Here is a 17959-nt window from a genome sequence, read left to right on the forward strand (position 1 = left end):
ACTGTAGGTATACTTTCTGTACTCTTGTTTAGCTTCTCTCAGATCAACTCAATATTTTAAAAACTGAATTATGGTATAAAGCAACAAGCATACAAAAGTACATTTTAGTTATCCAAGTAGAAAGGCTCTCTCACTCAACTTTTCTACATATATTTTGTCATCAGTATATGTACTATCTATTCTAGATTTGATCCCCAAAAGGGATTTTGGTGTCAACTACTAGAAGGAGGAAAGACCAAATGTCTTGGGAAAAGCAAAGGCAGAAAATATCCACCTATGGATCAAGAGGTAATGTTTTCCTAATCCAAATTACTTTGCAAAACTTGATAAGTACAGATGTTCAAAGCTGGTGACAGAAATTTGTTTTTTTTTTTACTTGCTCTTTCTTTGGAGTCAGTAGTTCTATATACTTGGAAGTAAATATGGACAGATGATTTATAAGTAGCTCTACAAATTGTTATCTGTTGGAATTAAATTCAAACATGAATGTATACTACAAAGCAACACTTTTTGAACTATGCAAGGCACTTAAATAAGTTGTAGAGCACAGGAGAGATTTTTAAATAAAGTAAGTATGTACTATTAATACATTCAATACATATTTCCAAGTTTCATAGATTCATATCAAGCTAAGCAATGCAGAGAACACAAAGATAAAACAACAGACTGTAACTATTATATGCTAGATAACTCGGTTATGGTCCCAGGGATATAAGATGCACAATCTAATGAAAAACTAAAGTATGAGAAAACAGGAAAGAAAACTCAGCAGAAGTGAAGAATACTGGCTTTCAGTAGCTCACCCCTGTTATCCCCACTTCTATGAAGGCTGAGTTCTAATAGGATTTCAGTTCAAAGCTATCACAGGGAGAATAGTCTCAGAAACTTCATCTATAATTAACCAGCAAAATTCCAGGCTGAGTGTGTGGCCTAGGTAATAGAGCACCTGTGAAGAAGAAAGAGACTGAAAGTACAAGACACAGCCTCCAAGCCCTGATATCAGTACACAAACACAAGTATTGCCTACACAAGTATTGCCTACTCAGCCCAATAGTATGAGTATTTCTCCTGAGACAAGTGAGAAAAAAGGAGGTAGCAGGTGACTGAGGTATTGCCATTGAGAAAGAAGTATCAGAAGGTCCTAAAAATTATACTTGTCAACTGAACAATTTCAGAACATTCCCAGAAATCCAATCTGCCAAAAAAAATCAATGTAATTTTCCCATGATCACTACAAAATATCTTATACCCTATTTGAAAAGCTTCCACTCTGCTGAAGGAAAGACACATAAAGAAATGACTGGTAATGGGGAAAATTAAATGTAGTTGTCTTCAATATATTGGTACATGTATAAAACTTTCTAAGGGAGTTTTATGAAGAAAACTGTTCATTTGTGTTTAGATATTGGGGAAGGTTTAGGGAGATAATTTGACCAGATGGATAAACGCTGTATGAATCTTGACTTTCTCTGTAGCCTACACAGGAAAAATGTTCTCTGCCATTCTACCATAGTTATGCAACTAATTCTATTGAGTTAAAATATGATGTAAGAACATCAGAACAGAAGCCAAGTTATAAGTTTTTAGATTTCCAAGCATCCCTGTATAAGGAAAAGTTTAATATGAAACTGAAACCATTCATATATTTTATAATTCATCTTAAACCATTTGTCTGATGAGGTTTAATCTCTGCAGTTTGAGTGAATGAGTCCTGAAAAAAAAAGTGTAATGTAGCAAGTTATTTGCATAATGGTGAATTTTTATTGTCTGTTCACTTTTAATTTTTATTTCTGGGGTCATTTATTAAAGGTGATGAGTGTAGTTCTATCTGACTTACTTCTGTAGATTTAGTGTCTCATAAGGTATGTAACTCATTTATCTTTGGTATTATAACTTGTAATTTTCTCTGTGTAGACACTGAATTTACAGCAATGAATGCATACAATAATAGTAGATATGCCACTGAGGATAAACCTAGACCTGTTTTTATTTTACAATGTTTTTGCCAAAATTTTTCAAAAGATAATAAACAATAGTTGAAGAAAAATGACAGTCAAATATTTTGTAGACAATTTATGATGCTATCTTTTCTAGAGGATATACATTTCTCAAAAAATACATTACAGGAAGCTGGGAGTTTGGCCTAGTGGTAGAGTGCTTGCCTAGCATGCACAAAGACCAAGATTCAATTCCTTGGTACCACATACATACAAAAAAGCTGGAAGTGGTGCTTAGGCTCAAATGGTAGAGCTCTAGCCTTAAGAAAGTCCAAGGACAGTTCTTAGGCTCTGAGCTCAAGCCCAGGACTGGCAAAAAATACATTACATAATCTTATGTGAATAAATAAATTGTTTAGCAAAAATGTGATGTGGGGTAAAATACAAAATTACAATTAATATATTTGTAAATAATATTAATTTTACTTTTTGTTTTGATTCTGGGGCTTCAATTCAGGCCATGGGCACTGTCCCTCAGCTCCTTCACTCAAGATTGGAGTTCTACCATTTGAGCCACAACTCTACTCTGGCTTTTTGCGGGTTAATTAGAGATGAGGGTCTCATGGACTTTTCTTCCCAGATTGGCTTTGAACAGGATGTTCATCTCTCAGCTTCTTGAATAGATAGATTACGGATGTGAGCCACTGTTTCCAGCAATCTATTCAATACATATATAGAAGACCAACACTATGCTTCATAGGAAACTAAGCAATGGGAAGATACAGTGTGGAACAATAATGAACTCAGACTACCATAGAATGAATAAATTAGTAATGATTGCTGAGTTCTTAGAAGATGCATAAAATAATGGCAAACTGGACTATGAACAGGCAAATACATTCTCAGCAGAAGAGAAGCTATGTTAAGAAATGGTTTATGGATTAGACCAGAGTGAGAAAACCAGCCAGCAATCTCCTCATCCAGACCCCATGTGTATTTTGCCCAAGGCAAGTCTGGGAAAAGAAAGAGACAGGTGACTGACAATTGTTGCTATGGAGAAATGAATGGGCATCTTTCAAGTCTTCTGTTTCTTTTTTCTTTTCAGTCCAGAACCTTCCTGTCTAATTACTACCGTGATCACAACGTGGAACTGTCCAAACTGCTACATAGACTGGGCCAGCCTCTGCCATCCTGGCTGAGACAGGAGCTGCAGAAAGTGAGATAGCACTGAGTCAAGAACTTGCCTCTTGAGAATCTCGCTTTACCACCCAGTAGACAAAGCCAATCCCACAGCTTTTAGCCCACACTGTGCTTGTGACTGTCAGTGGAGGGCTGTGTGGATTAACTTCCTTCGGTCCATTTTCTAAAATGGTCAGACCTGCACGCATTGGCAATTATTAGTATCAACCACTATTTACCCTCGGTTAATCTATAGTGCTGATTATATGCAAATGGCCAATTAAAATTGTGAAGAAGAGATAAGAACTGGGATGTCTGTAAATGAGGTTAATGGTAAACCAATAGCTGAATTAAGGGCTCATATATTCCCCTGATTAACTTAAAATTATTTTGTCTTTCCTTTTCTTTTTTCTTGGTGGCATGGGAGTTTGAACTCCCATTCATTCAGCATATTGGTCTGAATGGCACTCTACCTCTTGAGCCACATCTCCAGTGCAGCTTTAATTTTGCTAATTATTTTGGAGATTGCTCAGACCTTTTGGCCTGATGGGCTTCAAGAGCAATTCTCTGAATTTCAGTCTCCAGAGAAGCTTTGATTGACAAACAGGAGTTACTAGAACATGGAAATTATGCTTTTCTTATTTTAAGAAAAGAAAGTAGGGCTGGGAGTTTGACCTAGTGGTAGAGTGCTTGCCTGGCCTGCATGAAGCCCTGGGTTCGATTCCTTGGTACTACATACATAGCAAAAGCCAGAAGTGGTGCTGTGGCTCAAGTGGTAGAGTTCTATCCCTTAGAAAGCTCAAAGACACTGTCCAGGCTCTGAGTTCAAGCTCCAGGACTAGCAAAAAAAGAAAAAAAGAGCAAAAGAAAACAATTATTATTATTGTTATTGTTATTATTATTTATATTGAGCCTATGTACTTTTCCCTGTTTTTCTAGATCCTGATTGGAATTTCCTTCACTTTCTAAAAACTTATCAAAGTATTTGGCTCCCATGTTTTTTCTTGGTTTTCTTGTCGAAAGAGACTATCTGAAGGGCTCCACCTTCACGACATTATGACTATTCCGTCTGTAAGGCATGCCTTGCTCAGTGAATTGGCATGCTGGTTTCATATTTGTCAGAGGGATTTAGTCAAAGGGAGACTGGGATTCAAGAAATGAGATAAGAAATGAGACACTAATATGAACGTGCAGGTCCACAGAGGCACTGTGCCTTCTTTATAGAATTTGGAGTTTTTACATAGCCAGTACAGCTACTGTAGAAGATTCTGATGTTAATGTCTATTTTTAAATGTATAATCTAAAACTTACCTATTCAAACATCTGATCCTCCCACTTGAACCCAATTCCTCCATCTTCTCTCTCTTTCTGTTCTCTCTGTCTCTCTCTGTCTCTCTGTCTCTCTGTCTCTCTCTCTGTCTCTCTCTCTCTGTCTCTCTCTCTCCCTCTCTCTCTCTGTCTCTCTCTCTCTCTCTCTCTCTCACACACACACACACACACACACACAAATTAATTTCTAGAGAATGGATGCTCTTTTTGTCATAGAATGAAAGGTTCCTGCCTCCTTCAGAGGTTATTGTCATGCTACTTGCATTTTTATCCCTTTTGTCAGTGATGATATATTCAGGCTTTCTTAATCTTTTCAGTGATACATGAAGGGGAAAGTCCAATGAAACTCTAAATCAACCTGGCTTTGGAAACATCACCCATCAGTCCATCCCTTTTCCAGAGTTATTCTTCTATAGGCTATAAATAATATCTCCTTTTACTATAATTTAGAAATTAGGCTTGCAGGAATTCAATAACAAAATAGAAGGTCTTTGGTTTGTTTCTGTTTCTGTTTTAAGCAAGCAAGTCAAATTTGGGTATTGATAAAACTGTGGAGGTTATATATTTTATTTCAAAATTCAAGCTTCCACTTAGATTTTTATAGAAAACAAAACTTCATTTTTTTCTCTGTACACTTAGCGTCTCTTGATATTTGTCAGAAAAATAAATTGAAGATTTTTTTTCTGCGGCATGGATTAATATAAATCTTACATTTTTTGTGGTAGCTTTCCTGACTGTTGGGTTCAAATGTTCAACCCTGTCTCTTAGGTGAACATCCACCTCAACACACTGAATTAAACACACAAAAGAAAATAGAGTTGTATGCACACATCTCTACATAACTCTAGCGTTCTATTGATTTATTTGTTAGTTCCATTCGGCTTGTTCTTGCTCTTCCTTCTGTTCTTACTTTCTTGCTGTTCTGTCTTCCTCTTTCTCTATCTCTCTCATTCTGTTGCTCCCTTTTGTTCTGTTGTTGTTGCTTCTGTGTTTTGAAACATTGTCTCCCTACATATTTAGCCTGGCCTAAAAATTGCTATTTTCTTGTCTCTACTTCTGCTGGAGTTACAAGCATGCACTACCACAAAGACTCTTATTCTTCATTTCTTCATATAGAGTTTGTCTTTTGTGTTCAAGTGGGGAAACAAAAATAGTAACAGAATGAAGCAGAAATATTTTTCATAACAAGTAAACCTGGTATAAGTAGTATAACTTAGTATCACCTTTTTAAAATAGAATCCAATTTTCTGCATTTTTCTCATCTTTTCAATGATATATTATACAAACCAACTGAAATATATGAGAATAAAATTTCCTCACACTTGACTACTCTCTAATCTCCCAGTTATCTTAATCGATGTGTACATATTTATTATTTAGTTTGACAAGAAAAGAAACATATTTAATTATGTAATCTATTTTCATCTTAAGTAAAATAATTTAAGAGACTCTAGATTGTAGCATTCTATACTACAAGAATTCAGGGAAAAAACAGTTTTAAGAATATTGTGATTTTAAAGTTATCTACTTCAGAATTATTGACTCAATATTTAATATATGTATTTCCCTCAAATAATGTATTAAATTCTGTCTCATGGTATTAAGTGACATGCTTTTTATAAATCTTAAAATACTTCCTAAACATTTAAACATGCTAGTTTTTATCCCCTTCTTCTTTACCCCAATTGTCTCATAAATACAATCATTGATTACTTTAAGTCAAGAACAGTGTCTGCTTTTAAGTCTTTGTCAAAATGTCATGTATTCCTGTCAAATATTCATTGCTGTTTCATGAAAAGTCACCCCAAATCAAAACTTGTTTCAGTTTAACAATGGCTAGAAGAGAAATAAGAATGAGAAAGATATTCATGATAAAAATTATACTTTTCCTATCAATTATTTTTTCTAAAAATAGAGCTTTTAGTCCAAAGACAGATTCCATTTGCTTGGATTATAATAAACCCATTGTAAATTTGCTTTAGATGGTTTTTGGTTTTCTGTCTCATTGTTCTAATGTATTATAAAATTTTCTATTTACCTGAGTATTGATTTATTTTTACTTACAAGCAACACAAGGTATTTATAGTGGGGTAATATTTTAAATGCTCTGTTTCTGACAGGTAGGTAACATTATTCATTAGTCTAATGACGATATTTCACAAATAATTGTAGCCAATATTTTCACAAAGCAAGATATCTGGTAGCTTTGGAAAAAGTTTCCTTTTAAACTAATGAAAAACAGATTAGCTGTGACCTACCTGCATATTTCACATATATGATATGTGATGTTTTATATATCTATATCTATAATAGCTGTATAGCTATTTACCAGTGATTCATGCCAGTAATCCTAGCTACTCAGAATGCTGACATCTGAGAACCTAGCCTGGACTGGTATGTAAATATTCAAATGTCTATGCAAGTACAGTATGTCTGAGAAATGTTGATTTGTTATTTTTTTGGATTCAGTATACACTAGTTAGTGTATACTGGCCTAGAATCAACTGTGCTTCCAGTTTGGACTCAAACTCACAATCATCCTGCCTCATCCTCTTTTGTGTGGGAATTACAGGTATGTGCTGTCACATCGGACATCTAATTAGTTCTTGATCACACAAATTATATTTCACAGGTCACACAGTGGAGAAAAGCAGATAAAACCCTATTTTCTGAAATTAAAGCTGTTAAAAATGGTGTAGGAGCCAAGAATGTTGCCTGGTGGTTAGAGTGTTTGCATAGCATGCATGAAGGCCTGAGTTTGATTCATACCACAGGAAAAGCCAGAAGTGGTGCTGTGGATCAAGTGGTGGAGTGCTAGCTAGCCTTGAGAAAGCTCAGCAACAGTTCCAAGGCCCTAAGTTCAAGTCCTAGTACTGGCAAAAAATATGTAGTCCATGCCTACCTTGAGTTGTAAATCTACATAACAAATATAAATGCTGGTATGGCCATTAGAATGAGTTGATTTTCTAAAATCTAAGGACTTAATCAGTTGTTGGATTTTCCTTTACTTTTTTTTTTTGCTAAATATAAATGGCTCCTGATTCTAAACATAAAACATATCCACCCAGATTTCAGAATGGACCTTTACTCATCCCAATTCTATCTCTTATTGGTCTTGGATGGTTATGGAGATAATGAAATAATTTTACTCATTGGGTCACTGAAACAATCTCACTAAATCTGAATGTGGATTCTAAGTCTCTTCCTGGCACTGTCTTGCTAGTAATGGCATATGCCACCACCGTCAGCACTCATACTATTTTGTCTTCTCTCATCACAAAGGATTCCCTTTAACAATACAGAATATATATGTAATCTGTATGAAATATTTTAGCATACGTAATATATGTATTGTGTGTTTTATATATTCTATATTTTAAAATATATCGAATATATATTCTGTATATATATGCTGAATATATCATATATATCTTATATAATATCTAATATATCTATATACATTAGTTTATATATTTGTACATATAATATGACATATTTCATATATTATATATTGACATATATGTTATACATTATACATATAGACCTTTGGTTTCTACAGTTGCATGGTTCTAAGGCAATTGAATTGAAGAAATCCTCCAAGGCTCAGAGTGCACAGATTTCAGTAGTATTCTGCTGGTGCACCCCCACTCACTGTTCTCATGACACTCCCCACTTCTGCTAAACACATGGTGCCTTCCATGTCAGCACGATTACTTTCCTCTTGGGGGCATCATTCACTTGTGGGAAGCACACTGTATTTTTACAAGGTTAAAGACAAGGAAATACTCAGCCAGTCACACAATGGTTGACTGACTGGGAGTTACCTTGCATCCACTGAGCTGAGTCCTGCACATGGGAATGTTAGCTGTGTGTTTCAGAACAACAAACCACTTGTTGAGAAATCTGTGAATAAGGCAGATTTACTGTTGTTTGGTTCAATCATAATGAGGAACTTTCTTCTGAATCATTATCCAAAAGTAAGTTTTATAATGTCCTCTACTAGTGCTCTGATGAGCAGCCTTCACAGTGAAGGGATTCTGGCTCAGTCCACCCTATACCAGCGCCCCTCCTTATGCCTTTCTTCTGTCTAATTCTTGGTTATTTATTTATTCGATTATTTTATTCACAACTATTTTTCTAACCTTCTCTTCAGTCCCTTGTTACTCAACAGGTCTTCTGTCAATAGTATCAGATACAGAATGTCAACATTTTCAAGCCAATGAAAAGTTTAATGGAGGCTTATGTATTAATATGTAGCCACAATTTAATGCTTTGATGTATAATAAAATATTGGCATCATTCCTTAACACTATCAGCAGTGTTCCTCAACTTTATTTACAAGTCTTTACCCTACATGTTGCCTTCTAATCAAATCTTCCCACAAATGAAAATACTTTACCATATTTATTAATATCAAATGTCATTTTTCCATGACAAATACATAGTGTTTTGGGGCCTCAAATTCAATGTTTATATACATAAATAATTTGTATTCAAAGGTGACTCTTTTTCTTCTGTTTGAAATCTTATATATCACCAAAGATAGAAACATAACAGGTACTCAATAAAAAATGTTAAGTTTTATTGAAATGTGTCAAGAAGTCTGATTCACTTAATAATTTCCTAGCCTTAACAATATTATTAGGTTTCTAATTTTGTTCTATATTCTCATTCTAGAAAATTTATCCCATGAAATTAATTGTCAAAACTAATGGCTCACACTCCAAACTCACTCATCAATTCCACATACAGTATCTGGACATATTTGGTCTTGTATGTGTCTAAATATCTACCTGGCTCCTCAGATGATTAAAGGCATAGTTGAATTTTTCCCTTGAATGATTCTATTTGCCAGGGTATATTTCCCTTCCTATATCTTTCATTCTTTTCTTCCTTTCGTGCTTTTCTTTCTTTCTTTCTTTCTTTCTTTCTTTCTTTCTTTCTTTCTTTCTTTCTTTCTTTCGTTATCTTTCTCTTTCTATTTTTCTTACTTTCTTTTTATTTCTCCCTCCTTCTTTCCTTCCTTCCTTCCTTCCTTCCTTCCTTCCTTCCTTCCTCCCTCTCTCCCTCCCTCCCTTTCTTCTTTCTTTCTTCCTTGATTTCCACACCCCTCATCATAAGGCTTGAACTCTGGGCTTACTCACTGTCTTGAGCTTTTGTACTCAAGGCTAGTGATCTACCCACTTGAGCCATAGCTCCACTTCAAGCTTTTTGTGATTAACTGAAGTTAAACAACTCAAGGACTTTCCTGCCCTGGCTAACTTTGGACTTAAATTCTCAGATCTCAGCCTCTTGAATACCTAGGATTACAGATGTGAGTACAACTGACCAATCCAGCATAATGTATATGTGTATGTATATTACATAATGTAGAATGTGGCACAAAGTAGGTAATTGATATTAAAAGCAACCATGAGCTTATAACTTCACTCTGATAGGAAATTGAAACTCAATTTCTAAACTTAAAATTGACAGATATAAAGTCTCTCTCCTTCATAGGATAGGAACAAGATCCATACTTTAAAAGTTTGATAGTTTAGTGGTGTTGTCTATTCTCTAGCACTCTTTCTGTTTGTATGTGTATATCTTCTATACTGGTTTCCAAACTTTTAGATTAACCTACTTTAGACACAAGAATTAAATTGGTTTAATCTCATAGACTTGTCTCTTATAAACCTTTTGTTTGTAGTCAAGAGGACACTACATGCTGGATGTCTAAAACACACTGAGAATGGTGAAAGCATATGGCTTCACATTAACAAGAGCTCAATTTACTGAAAGAGATAAGGAGATCTTTGTCTTGGAATTTGACCGCTAAATCCCCTGATTTTTAAATTTCATTTTTCCTGCTAAAGACAATAATGCTAATTGCTAATGACATGTTTTAAATGTCTGTGTAAACACTACCAAGGGAAAAAATGTCATGTCAAAAATCTTTAGCAGCTGGTTGCCAGTGGCTGCAATCCTAGCTACACAGAAAGCTTGAAATCTGAAGATTCTGGTTAGAAGCCACCCCAGGTAGAAAAGACCTTGAGACTCTTCTCTCCAATAAACAAATCTGAAAAAGCTGCAAGTAGAGCTCTGGCTCAAGAGGTAGAGTGTTAACTTTGAGCACAAAGAGGTTAAGGTATCCCTTTGCACACAGGCCCTCAGTGCAAACCCCAGTACCGGCAAAAATAAACAAACAATCAAACAACTACACCCCATAAAGCAGAAATAAACACAAAACCTTTGGCACTTTCTGATTTAAATTCAGGTGGAATCAGAACTCTTTACACATAATTAGATACATTCATGCAACCCACAACTATTTCCAGGCTATCATTAATTATTTAGGATCTCATTTCATTTCCTGAAAATTTATATCTATAAGTCTTATCAGAAACCTAAAATGTGATGCTACCAATGTGGCAATAAACACACATCTGCATACATACTTATATACACACATACTTACATATATTCAACAATTACATAGCCAACAAGCAAAAGGAAGGACCAGTAGACAAGGGCATAAGAAGATCGTGACAAAATTTTCACAAAATACAACTTCCAAAGGTCATTGTGGTTCATATGGATTGCTTTAAGATAAACAAATCTCTATCAGTTACTTACCTATGAGTAATGTTTTCAGAAAAGCTAAAGCAAAAAGGATCTTTGACTGCACCTGAATCAGGGCATGGGGAGGCATCTTGGCACTTGAACCAGAATTTGCCCAGATTTGCAAAGGAGATTCATCCAGGAAAGGAAATAATGCATTTACATAATATATCCCCATCTCTCTCCTCAACAGCTTTCAATCACTCCATCTGAAAAAGCATAATGATGACCAATTTTGTTCTACTGTTTCAAACAAAGCAAGTTATTTGGACTTCTGGTGATTTGCACCCCAGCTATTTAAATTAGTGTCCATTAGGAGAAAGAAAGAGGAATAACAGGTGATAGGTTAAGTTCTGGAACTAGACTGACAGCATGTATGATATTGCCACTTACTAATTCTCTGGTGATCCTCAGACACCTTGCTTACAATTTCTGTCCTAATGTGAGGTCTACCAGTACAGCAGACGGGCTTTGCTGTCAAAGGATTGCAAAGTTTGCAAAACAAAAATCGATCATCTCTGAGAATGCAGTTTCCTTAGCTTTTTCCAAGCAGTTTCCTTCCTAAGAGCAGTGAGTACTTTTATTTGGTCTGTAGTGTTTTATTCCCCACATTATGACACTTATCACAGGCATTACCTAATCCTTTCTTTGCTGGTTGACTTTATGATTCGAGTTCTCCAATAAAAGTTTTATTGCAGGAGTCTAATGAATTAGACCCTATAGAAAGGAAAGTAAATTGGCCTGCTTCAAACTTCAAAGCTCCCACAATATGTTGTACAGATTTATTGCAGATCACTCTTCTACACTGTTTCCTAACTTCCTTTACAACATTTTTTAAAGGCAGAAAGTGCTAAGATCTATCCCTCTGTAATCACAAGAAGCCAGGATTCATAGAGAAAACAAACAAAAAGCCATATTAGACTCAGTAATGCAAGCACCATGGGAATGAAAGGCGATTATAAAGAGCATGTTAAAAGACTACATTTAAGTGCTGGTTTCAGAAAGCCTGAATCACAATTAAGCCAAGAAAAACAAGGAAGATAATGAACCATAATTCTTCATGACAATACAGCAAACCTCAGGGTTTGACCAGCCAGGTCAAAGATATCATAAGAAGTATGATGGAAGGTTATCAAATCTCAAGCTGCCTCAAAAAGAAAACCAGATCATTTTCTAAATTGAGATGATTTAGGTTTTAAGGTGTTAAATCCTAGAAGAGGCTACTGTTTTTTGTTGCTGCTTATGTATCTTGAAGAAACCAAAGAGGACTACCTTACTGCAGGCTCTCTTTCACAAGGATAGTAATTAATTTTGCTAAAGGCTAGAGTTCATCTCCATGGTTCTGGTTTTAGGTTTAGATGAAGAAAAAGCAGTCACACTATTGCATTACTGCTTAAAAACAAGTGAAAAATACATAAATGTTTAAACAGCATTTACATGATTAAACAACTGGTATATTTTAGTTACTACAGGAGATAGCTATTTTCCATCCATAATTCATCAACTTTTGTTGCAGCTGATAAAAGATTATGGAAAATAAATGGAGCTAGTAGAAAGTAAAACTGGGTAAAAGTTTTGTTTGCCCTCGTTCAACCACTATGGAAAGCAGTGTGGCAGTGCCTCAAAAGGCTAAACATAGAACTCCCCTATGACCCAGCAATTCCACTACTTGGCATTTACCCAACCATCCAGAAACAAGGGCATACTAAATCCACTAGCACAACAATGTTCATTGCAGCACTATTCACCATAGCAAAGATATGGAACCAACCTAGATGTCCCTCAGTTGATGAGTGGATCAACAAGTTGTGGTATTTGTACACAATGGAATTCTATGCTGCTGTCAGAAAGAATGACATTGCCCCATTTGATAGGAAATGGAAAGACTTAGAAAAAAGCATATTAAGTGAAGTAAGCCAGACTCAAAGGAACTTAGGCTCAATGGTTCCCCTCATTTGTCATAATCAGTAGAAACCTTGGGCTCTACTAGCAGAGACCTGCAATAGAGCAAAATCTTGATACATAAGGCCATATAGTATGAAGCTAATTGAAAGGACCTCCAGGATATTGAAACAAAAGCCCTATAACAAATCATTGTTGTCTTTAATGTACTATGTTGTCTCTCATCTCCTTTGCTGTCCCTTGGTTATCTCATATTGGTATAGTATCTCACTTTCTTATCTGATATATTGAATTTATTTGTATTTGGTTATTTGAAATTTGATAGGGAAGGGGGGAAAACCAAGATGGGTGGGGGGTGTGGGAGGGAGGGTAATGGGTACCAAGACATGTGAAAGGGTATCAATGTACGTGAATTAATGCACCTTCTATCTGGCAAATATCATGTAACCCTTTTACTAATTACAATAAAAAATTTAAAAAAAGTTTTGTTTGCCAATTTAATGCACTTAAGTCAATTTTAAACAATAAGAAAATAAAGTAACTTATGCAAATGGCATATATATATATAACTTTTTATCAAAATGGATATTGTAGAGTTTTAGGAACAAACAAGAGTAAATTATACAGAAATTTAAATCATATGCTAGGATTATGCTATCCAGTTTTTTGAGTATTAAAGAAGCTGAATTACATTAAACAATATCATTTATCAAATCCTAGAATTAAACTACTTTAGCAAAGTGGCAGGATACAAAATTAACCTTCAGAAGTCAGTAGCCTTCTTGTGCACCAACAATAAACAAACAGAAGGCCAAATCAAGAAAATGATCCCATTTGCAATAGCCCCCAAAAGAATAAAATGCTTAGGAAATAACTTAACCAAATATGTAAAGGAATTATTTAATGAAAACTATAAAAGCCTAACAAAAGAAATTAAAGAAGAGACTAGGAAATGGAAAGATATCCCATGCTAATGATTAGGGAGAACCAACATAGTGAAAATGGCTCTACTGCAAAAATTGATATACAAATTCAATGCAATCCCCATCAAAATCCCAAAGACATTCTTTACTGAAATAGAAGATACAATTCAAAGGTTCATATGGAACAAGAAAAACCTAGAATAGCCAAAACAATTTTAGGCAAAAAGAGCAATGCTAGTGGTATTACAATACCAGACTTCAAACTCTAGTATAGAGCCATAATAACAAAAACAGCATGGTATTGGCACAAAAATAGACCAGAAGATCAATGGAACAGAAGACCCAGAAACAGAACCACATACCTATAATCAACTTGTATTTGACAAAGGAGCCAAAGATATACAGTGGAACAAACACAGCCTATTCAATTATTGGTGCTGGCAAAACTGGGCAGCCACATACAGAAAACTAAAAATTGACCCTAGCCTTTCGCCATGCACAAGCATTAACTCAAAATGGATCAAAAACCTCAATGTCAGACCGGAAACTGTGAAACTGCTACATGATAAAGTAGGAGAGACACTGGAACTCATAGGCACAGGCAAAAGACCTGTGTTCGATTCCTTGGTACCACATATATAGAAAAAAAGCCGGAAATGGTGCTGAGGCTCAAGTGGTAGAGCTCTAACCTTGAGAAAGTTCAAGGACAGTGCTCAGGCCCTGAGCTCAAACTCAGGACTGGCAAAAAAAATCCTATGACTCTATAGACATAATGTTTTATTAAATAGATTAATATGTATCTATGACACACAAACCCTTAGCCTAATGCTGATTATGTTCTAAAAACTAAGTGCCAGTGATTGTATATAGAGATTCCCTTCTTGAATACTTGATTGTCAATCACATCATTTGAAATATGATGAAAAAATCAATGTTAATAAATTCTTTAATAAAAAATATCATTTATCCATGATAGTCAACTCGACAATAGAAAGATTTGCTTTCTTAGGCATTATACTTTACTGATACACACATAATTAAAATATAAATTTAGTTTAGGATATGCAGGTCTTTTTGTTTGTTTGTTTGCCAGTCCTGGGGTTTGAACTCAGGGTCTGAGCACTGTCCTTCGCCTGTCCTGGGCCTAGTGCTCTACCCCTTGGGCCATTTCTGGCTTTTTCTATGTATGCAGTACTGAGGAATCAAACCGGAGGCTTGTGCATGCTAGGCAAGCACTCTACCACTAGGCCAAACTCCTGCACCTCCATGTCTTTTTAATTCATTATTTTTTTCTTTTTTGGTTAGTACTAGAGATTGAATGAAGGGTTTCATGCTTAGATGGCTGGCTGCCTTTCTCTGCTGGTGCTCTATTACATAAGCAATGCCTCCAGCCCCACTTTTTCCTGATTAATTTGGAGATAATTTTATAAACATTTCTCTCCAAGCTTGCTCTGAACTACAGTCCTCCATATCTCAGCCTTCAGAGTAGCTAGAACTATAGGTATAAATCACCAGTTCCAAGTGTGTATGACCCTTGTGACTATTGATATTATCCTATGGCTGTATGTTTCCACAGAAGAATAATCATTTTATTAAACAAATCTGGGCTCATTTATCACAGAAAATTTGTTCTAAATACATATATAAGAATAACTTTATTTTTAAAACAGGATTTACAAACTATTACCATGTCTTTCTGCTATTACCAAGTCTTTCTTTCCATGGAAAGAAAATGGCTTTCATATATATATATATATATATATATATATATATATATTCTATTGTAATTAATAGAAGGGTTACATGATATTTGCCTGATAGATGGTGCATTAATTCCCATACATTGATACCCTTTCACATGTCTTGGTCCCCATTTCCCTCCCCCCTATCCCCAGCCCTCATCTTGTTTTCCCCCATTCCCTATACAATTTCAAATAACTAAATATAAATATATCTGATATATCAGGTAACAAAGTGAGATACTGTAACAATATGAGATAACCTAGGGACAGCAAAAGAGATGAGAGATAACATTGTACCTTAAGAACAACAATCATTCATTATATGGCTTATGTTTCTATATCCTAGAGATCCTTTCATTTAGCGTCCTACTATACGGCCTTAATGGCTTTCTTGTTCTCATCCTATGATAATCTACTGGCCAACTATTAGGTAATATTAGTTTAAATTTCCTTTCTTCCTTATCCTATCTTGTCTATACTTCCTTCTATAATCAAATATAAAATGATGTAAACTATGCTATTTATCTCTTTCTACTGGAAAATGAACTGCATATGTAAGCATGGTAAACTCCAAGGCACAATAGTGTAACTGGATTCTCATAAGCATTTTATTTTTTCTTTCTTGTTTATTCTTCAGCAGAATTGTAATGTTATCATGTGAAATGAATTAGAATGGTAATCCTATTAAAGTTTTCTATAGAATGCTATTATACTCTGCCTATAATATCATTAAATTATTTTCAGTTTTCCATTGTGAATATGCATAAAATAACATGCATAGGATAAAATTTTCCAAATTCTCGATAACGGCCTTCACCTTTTTTTCATATGTTAAAAAATCTGGCTCATATTTTTCAAAAGAACCATTTTTTCCCAGTGAACTTTCTGATATGGTAATATCATGAAAGTAAAACATGATTTCCAATAGAAGAACAATGGATAACTTTAATTACTTGTGTGTTTTTTGCGTTTTCATTTAAAAAATATAATTATTCTGTAGCTGATTTACTTGAGTTTATATTTGATTATTTCTAATTTAAAAATAAAATCTATATTTATTATTATTGTATACATAAATACATGCATTACTATTATGTACAACATATTTTAAAGTATTTATGCATTATAGAGTAGCTCAACAGGAGAAATAAACATATTACCTCATGTCTACATCATGTTTTATCACAGGCATACTCATAATCTACACTCACTGATTTTTCAAGTAGGTAATATATTAATATTAACTACTAGGTTATATAGTAGGTTCTTCGAAATTATACCTCTTATATGAAATTCTGCATTATTTAACCAACAACTCCCAAAACTTTCCAAACTCAGTCCTTAGAAACCATAAATACATTCTGATTTCAGTTTTTAAAATTTTGCATGTATGTGAGATTCTATAGTGTCTGTCATTTCTGTTCCTAGCATAGTTCACAGAATGTAATGTCCTCCGAATTTACTCATGTTGCAAATGTTAAGATTTATTTGAGGTTTTTACACATTTTGATTCAAGTCCCATATTAAAAATGATTTGCCAGAATTTCCTCCTGTTCTGTTGATGTCTCCACACACTGTTGTATATTTTGAGGTATATTGTATAAGTCTTAAGGAATCTCTACTTGTGTGGATAGGTCAATGGGTAGATGACAAAGATGTGTTTTCAAATATGGAGTAGGATATTTTTGTAGACATTTATTTGATTTTTTTATCTGCATGATCTTTTTACTATGACAATGAGCATTGAATTCTCCCACGATTATTGTATTGGAGTTCATTTGTGCTTTCAGCAATGATAATTCAGAAGTACTCTCTTTACTCTATCCCAGAGATCATACAAATACCATGCAACTATACTTCATACTTCTTTCTATTATTTATTTTTTCATATATTTTTATTGTAATTGATAGAAAGGTTACATTAAATTCACCAGATAGCAGGTGCATTACTTCACAAACATTGATATTCTTTCTCATGTCTTGATCCCCATTTCCCTCCCCCCACCCCCGGCTCTCATCTTCTTTTCCCCCCCTTCCCTATCCACTTTCAAATAACAAAATAAGCATATAGACACGCTATCAGATAACAAGCTAAAATACTGCAACAAAATGAGATGATCAAGGGACAGCATAAGAGATGAAAGGTAACATAGTACATTAAGAACAACAACCATTCATTATATGGCTTTTGTTTCTATATCCTAGAGGTCCATTCATTTAGCATCATACTATATGGCCTTATGTATCTAGGTTTTGCTCTATTGTAAGTCTCTACTAGGAGACAAATGAGGGAGACTATTGGACCTATGTTCCTTTGAGTCTGGCTTACTTCACTTAGTATGATTCT

General features: G+C 34.7%; 1 protein-coding gene across 1 annotated transcript in view; it reads left to right on the forward strand.

Annotated features, from left to right (window-relative positions):
* Nucleotides 1–3591, forward strand: part of Ndst4 (N-deacetylase and N-sulfotransferase 4) — a 270436-nt gene extending 266845 nt beyond the window's left edge. The window contains exons 13-14 of the mRNA XM_090356655.1: nucleotides 186–288; nucleotides 3043–3591. Coding sequence (XP_090212781.1) covers nucleotides 186–288; nucleotides 3043–3162 — 223 coding nt within the window. The 3' untranslated portion in view covers nucleotides 3163–3591. The remainder of the gene's footprint in view (nucleotides 1–185; nucleotides 289–3042) is intronic.
* The last annotated feature ends 14368 nt before the right edge of the window (nucleotides 3592–17959 follow it).

This window comes from Megascapheus bottae, chromosome 23 (assembly GCF_031878675.1).
Source record: "Megascapheus bottae isolate mThoBot1 chromosome 23, mThoBot2.hap1, whole genome shotgun sequence".
Classification (NCBI taxonomy): Eukaryota; Metazoa; Chordata; class Mammalia; order Rodentia; family Geomyidae; genus Megascapheus; species Megascapheus bottae.